At 52.2% G+C, this 1,158-nt stretch overlaps 1 protein-coding gene across 1 annotated transcript; it reads right to left on the reverse strand.

Annotated features, from left to right (window-relative positions):
• Positions 1 to 444: 444 nt before the first annotated feature.
• On the reverse strand, positions 445 to 1,142 carry LOC107081586 (exosome complex component MTR3-like; the record flags this gene model as incomplete). The annotated part of the gene is made up of 1 exon (XM_015369742.1): positions 445 to 1,142. A coding segment is annotated over one exon (633 nt), but the record flags the coding sequence as incomplete, so codon positions are not given.
• Between the last annotated feature and the right edge of the window lie 16 nt (positions 1,143 to 1,158).

The following is a 1,158-nucleotide window of genomic DNA, read 5'->3' on the forward strand; positions in this document are numbered from 1 at the left end:
ATGAATCTCCTCCAGATAAAAGGCATCAGAAATTCTGCTTGTCTCCCTAAAGCGTCGCTTTAAAACATCCGAGTTCAGCTTTGGCTTGTTTTTCTACCGTGTCCTAGAATAGACATTGAAAACTGTTGTTGTCAATGAGCTGAGGTCAGAGGTCAAACTACCCGAGTGTCTACCAGCTGGCAGGCCCAGACTGCTGAAAATCACCTGATTCTGATCACAAGATTTTCTGCTTTTGGTTTAGAGAAGAGTTGGAGGTCGACTCAGATCATACTTCCTCCCCAACCGTGCCTGACAGTTTGCGTGAGATTTGATGTTCCATTTATCATTAAACTCCGCCCCCTAAATGGTTCGGGACAATCAGGAAGCAATATTCTGATTTACTGAACAGAAAGGCTGATGGTCACACTGAAGAACAAACAGCAACATTTAGAAAAACTTTATTTAAAAAAAAAAAAAGACCAAATAGAGATAACAGACAATGTTCTTAGAGACAGAAGGTCCCGGGTGTCTTAGCTCTCTGCCGGTGGCGGAGCGGCCTGGCGAACGGCCTTCATTAAGGCCTGCTGGACCACAGGATACAGTTTATAGCAGCCCTCGATGCAGGTCCGAATCCCTGCAGTCAGAGTCTCCTCCGCCATCTCACCGTCTGACTGCAGCCCAGAAACCTGGTTCAGACTCGGCAGGAAGGCCACCGTCAAGCCGCCCCGCTTCTCCCCGCCGCCCGACTTCCAGCTGTTTTCCTCTGGGTACGTGGGGTCCACCACGTAGGAGGCGCCGTCCTGACGGAGGGAACAGCCCAGCACAAGGTCGTACATCTCAATCCCGGCGTCTGCCAGTGCCATGGAAGCACAGGTGACAGCGTGGGCCAGGACCGAGCCGCTGTTCTCCAGAACCATGACGTTGACCTCTATCTGAGAGCGCGGGTATCTGTGCAGGCAGACGGCCGGCTGCAGACTCTCCTGCAGCATCAGAGAGAAGTCCTTGTCCTGGCTGCCCTGGATCCAGGAGCCGCGCTCCGGGCAGGAGAACGGGGCGAAGCGCATGTCGGTGGTCAGTCTGAGGCACAGAAATACACAGAGCTGTTTTAAAAAGCCAAAATTACATGAACTACAGGAGCAGACAGAGGAGCTGTACGCACCACCAACCCACCTGAACGCA

Source organism: Cyprinodon variegatus, unplaced genomic scaffold (assembly GCF_000732505.1).
Source record: "Cyprinodon variegatus isolate N-32 unplaced genomic scaffold, C_variegatus-1.0 Scaffold7890, whole genome shotgun sequence".
NCBI classification, from domain to species: domain Eukaryota; kingdom Metazoa; phylum Chordata; class Actinopteri; order Cyprinodontiformes; family Cyprinodontidae; genus Cyprinodon; species Cyprinodon variegatus.